At 32.9% G+C, this 4,353-nt stretch overlaps 1 protein-coding gene across 1 annotated transcript in view; it reads right to left on the reverse strand.

Annotated features, from left to right (window-relative positions):
- LOC108726871 (transcription termination factor 2) overlaps positions 1 to 4,353 on the reverse strand; it is a 9,202-nt gene that overhangs the window by 3,762 nt on the left and 1,087 nt on the right. The window contains exons 2-4 of the mRNA XM_018454681.1: positions 3,031 to 3,260; positions 1,319 to 1,552; positions 698 to 868 (exon numbers count right to left, since the gene is read on the reverse strand). Coding sequence (XP_018310183.1) covers positions 698 to 868; positions 1,319 to 1,552; positions 3,031 to 3,260 — 635 coding nt within the window. The remainder of the gene's footprint in view (positions 1 to 697; positions 869 to 1,318; positions 1,553 to 3,030; positions 3,261 to 4,353) is intronic.

The raw sequence follows: 4,353 nt of genomic DNA on the forward strand, positions 1-4,353 counted from the left end.
TATATATGTATATGTATATGTATGTTTCCAAAATAATCCTCCGTGACATTAATACACTCACACATCTTCGATACAAAGCCTAAAAACTTTTTTTAAAATCTAAAATTGGAATATTGTTCAGAGCAGTGTTATCATATGTCTTTGAATGTCATTCACTTGAAAGTATTTACCTTCTATGTATCATGCTTTTTTAAATTCAGGAATAGCATAAAATCCGAAAATCAGATCCAGCGAATACGTGATTAATCTCAACCTTTTTTTTTGGCCAAAAACTGCTTCACGATGATTCCCTTGTGTGCAAGAACGTTGTCATGCAATTTTCTTGATAGTGAAAAAAATTGAAATTAGTCGCTCGTCTTACTCGCTGAATCTTTTTCGGATTCCATGCTGTTCCGAAAGTTCAAAAACATCATGAAAGGTAAACATTTTTAATATGTCAAGAACATTCAGAAGAATATGACAAATGCTCTGAACATCATCCCAACTACGGATTTAAAAAAAAGTTTTGAGGCTTTAATCCAAAAATGCCAAATGTATTAATGTCATAAAGAACTATTTTCAAAGATAAAATATAATATTTTTTATTGTGTGTGTGTGCGTGCGTGCGTGCGTGCGTGCGTGCGTGCGTGCGTGCGTGCGTGTGTGTGTTATCTGTTTTTTATTGCTGTGATCCGGGAACTTTATTATCAGACCATACATATCTCATATATTACCTTCATCTGGGCTGACTCATTTTTAAGCTGCTCTAATTTGCAAACCGTAAGTGCTCTTTTCTGCGCTATTAATGGATCCACATTTCCAACACCAATTTCTTCTTTTGCAAAAGATACTGCAAATTCAGCATCGCTGTTTTGTCCAGAAGCAGAATCTGTAGATGATAAAGAATTCTCAGACACATAAAAGTCCATAATTGAAACATAAGATATCTTAAAGATATCTTTAAATATTGTTTTGAAAATTTAGACTGTGTGGGGAATATAGATAATATTATTATACCGTGTATAAAAATATAGCAGTTATTTAGAATAGGACCTTTTCCGAATTTCGACATTTTTCGGTTGCAATGTTGATAATAATCTTTGTTATGACTCAATTAGTGACAATAAGTTGGGGGAGGTCGAAAAAATATAATCTACCTATTCTTTAAATTATTTATTCTATCTTATCTCCCCATATAGGGGCGCACGACTTTCATGTGAAGTCGCTTCGCGTGGAAGTCATGCGCCCCTAAACAGGGGGAGAGGTTCTAAATAATTACCAAAAAGATTTATTTATGCAAGATTAAAATCTATACGTTTGATGTTATAAATAAAAATACCTGAATCAAGCACAATAGTGACAGGTACATCAATTTCTTTGTTTTCGTCTGCTACTTTATGGTCAGTATTATTTCGTTTGTATGATTCATCAAGGTCACTTAAATTCATATTATTTAGAGAATCATTAGAAGAATTAAGTTTTAATTCTTTTATATCTTCTCTGGTATTATCATGAGTAACATCTTTTCTTTTTTTACTCTTATTTTTAATCCGTGAACATGAAAGAGAAGAATCTATGTAAAATAATAGAAAACAAAAGAATCTATACAAGATATCTCGTAAAAACCATAACAACGCTTAAGGGGAGACTTCTTTGATCACTTTGAGGCAAAAATTTTAATACCAAAATGTTGAAGCTATAATAATTTTTTAATATATCAATAATTTTACCTTCGTATATATATAATCTTTATATCAACATTAACACGAGGCGACAATTGGCTTTCGTTTTTAGCACTTTGAGTTCTATCACGCCTGAACGCGCAAATTTTAGGCGATATAATTAGCTAACTTTTAATGTTTATGATTAAAATACTGTTATAGCCTCACGACACTTTAATATTAAAATTTTAATCTTAAAATAATCTCAGGATCCTTAAGTGTTGTGATGATCTTTATGCGGGATACTCTCTCTCTGTATAAAGTATCTATATAAAATTATATATATACATATACAGAGGGTGACCCATTTTAATCTATCACCCCAAATATTTCCGTTCCCTTGCATTTTACAAGAAAATGTTTCAGATAAAAGTTGTATGGTTTCAAGGGGGCCATAAAATGATACCATTGGTTTGACCTTGGATAATCGCTTGAAGGTCACATGAAGGCCACCTTCAATTTTTTAAATTAAACCCACTTTTTTTCATTACATATTCTTGTAGCTTACCTCGAGAGCTTTCCAAAACACTATAATAAAATATTTTTTCATTAAGTATTTTTCGAGTTATAAGGCTCGAAAGTTATAGTACAGCATTAGCATTACGCAAGTTATCCGACCGATGGACTGGTGATTGTACCCCTTATTTTTATTTTTACGTAAAAATGAATTTTGCAAAAATGAAAATAAGAGGTACAGCCTGCAATGGTCTTGATCTTTACAAATGTTATCCAGGACCTGAACAATATTCAAGAGGTTTTAGCCGTCGGTCGGACAACTTGCGTAATGCTAATGCCGGCTGTACTGTAACTTTCGAGCCTTATAACTCGAAAAATACTTAATGAAAAAATATTTTATTATAGTGTTTTGGAAAGCTCTCGAGATAAGCTACAAGAATATGTAATAAAAAATAGTGGGTTCAATTTAAGAAATTGAAGATGACCTTCATGTGACCTTCAAGCGACTATCCAAGGTTAAACCAATGGTATCATTTTATGGCCCCCTTGAAACCATACAACTTTTGTCTGAAACATTTTCTTGTAAAATGCAAGGGAACAGAAATATTTGGAGTGATAGATTAAAATGGGTCACCCTGTATATAATGAAGCAAGTTTTATTTTATCAGACATGATACATACAAAATCATAAGGCCTGTTCTTTTTAGCTGAACTTTCGCACCAGTTCATCTTTCTTTCTTTTCTCTCTAGAAGAAAAGAAGAAGAAGAAAGATGAACTGTTGCAAAAATTCAGCCAAAAGGAACAAGCCTATATATATTACATACAAAATCACAGTGTTACGTATGATACCAATTTTTATTTGCTAATCTTTACCTGAATCAGAATTCAAGTCACTATAATATTTTTCATCATAATCTTCATGAAGACTTTTTGCTGAATCAGAATTGTTAAAATCATTAATCGTATATGCTTCATTATCTTCATGATCATCTATCTGTTCATAATCACTGTCATCAGAATTCAGTATATATCTTCTCGTCTTTTTATTTATGTTTCTGATCAAACGTACAACAGGTGTACTGTCATCTTCACTGTCTTTATTCCTACATATAAATATCCTATATATAAATATTTATAAGAAAATGTTTATATATCCATTAATTTATATTTTAATAATTTATTTCAGTTATAATAAATATGATGTACAGAATGTAACTAAAAGACAAATTTTGAGGACGAGCTTCTCACCAAATATAAAAAAATATATATATAAACATAGCAAATCCACTGTTATTGAGATTATTAATAAGCTCCGACACGATTTCTCGATCTCGATCTCTCGATCTTAAAACTCTTTTAATTTATTCAGATTAATATCGAAGATATGCAACTCCAACGCATCTTTGATGCCCGTGAAACTATTCGCAACTCCCCAAGGATTTTTGAAAGTGCGATAGTCCATGATTTGATAGTCAATGGCTCATGCGTGTATTGAATCAAATGAAATTTGCGAATATATGTTTATATTACTATCCAAATATATTTATGTTAATAATCATATTTATATCAATTATCGATAATGTCATCGTTCTTCCATTACTCCCGGATGCCCGGGGCCCTATTGATAGTTACAAAAATTTGCCCAGGACCGCCGTCTTTAAAAGCACCCCATCGGTGAATTCGCCCATTGTGTGTCGTCCTATAGAGGCTGCGTTCGGAAATGTCGCTCGGATTCATCATCTGTCCTCGTTTAAGGATTTGTGCGTTTTCGTCGTACGACAAATGTGTATGTACATACAGGACAAAGAGGTCCCCCTTAGATCTCTCTGTCTTGTAGCCAATCAACAGGCTTGAAAACTTTGTCGTACGACAAAAACGCACAAATGAAATATTACCGTACATTTAATGTTAAGCTGGTTCTACATTAGTCGCATCGCAACGTCGCAAGCGTTGCAGTCCAATCAACGTCAAGCTAGCTCGACTCTGATTGGACCATAACGCTTGCGACACGCTTGCGACGCTGCGATGCGATCAATGTAGAATCAGCTTAAGATTGGACATTGAAAAATTTAACCAATCAGATAATCGAGTAATCTTGATTTCTTTTGTCCCGATTGGTTGAATTCTTATTTTCAATGAATTATACGCTATAGACTTAAGGTTATGGAAACACGATCGTAATTATCAATGGCTGCG

This window comes from Mycetomoellerius zeteki, unplaced genomic scaffold, assembly GCF_001594055.1.
Source record: "Mycetomoellerius zeteki isolate Tzet28-1 unplaced genomic scaffold, Tzet1.0 scaffold446, whole genome shotgun sequence".
Lineage (NCBI taxonomy): Eukaryota > Metazoa > Arthropoda > Insecta > Hymenoptera > Formicidae > Mycetomoellerius > Mycetomoellerius zeteki.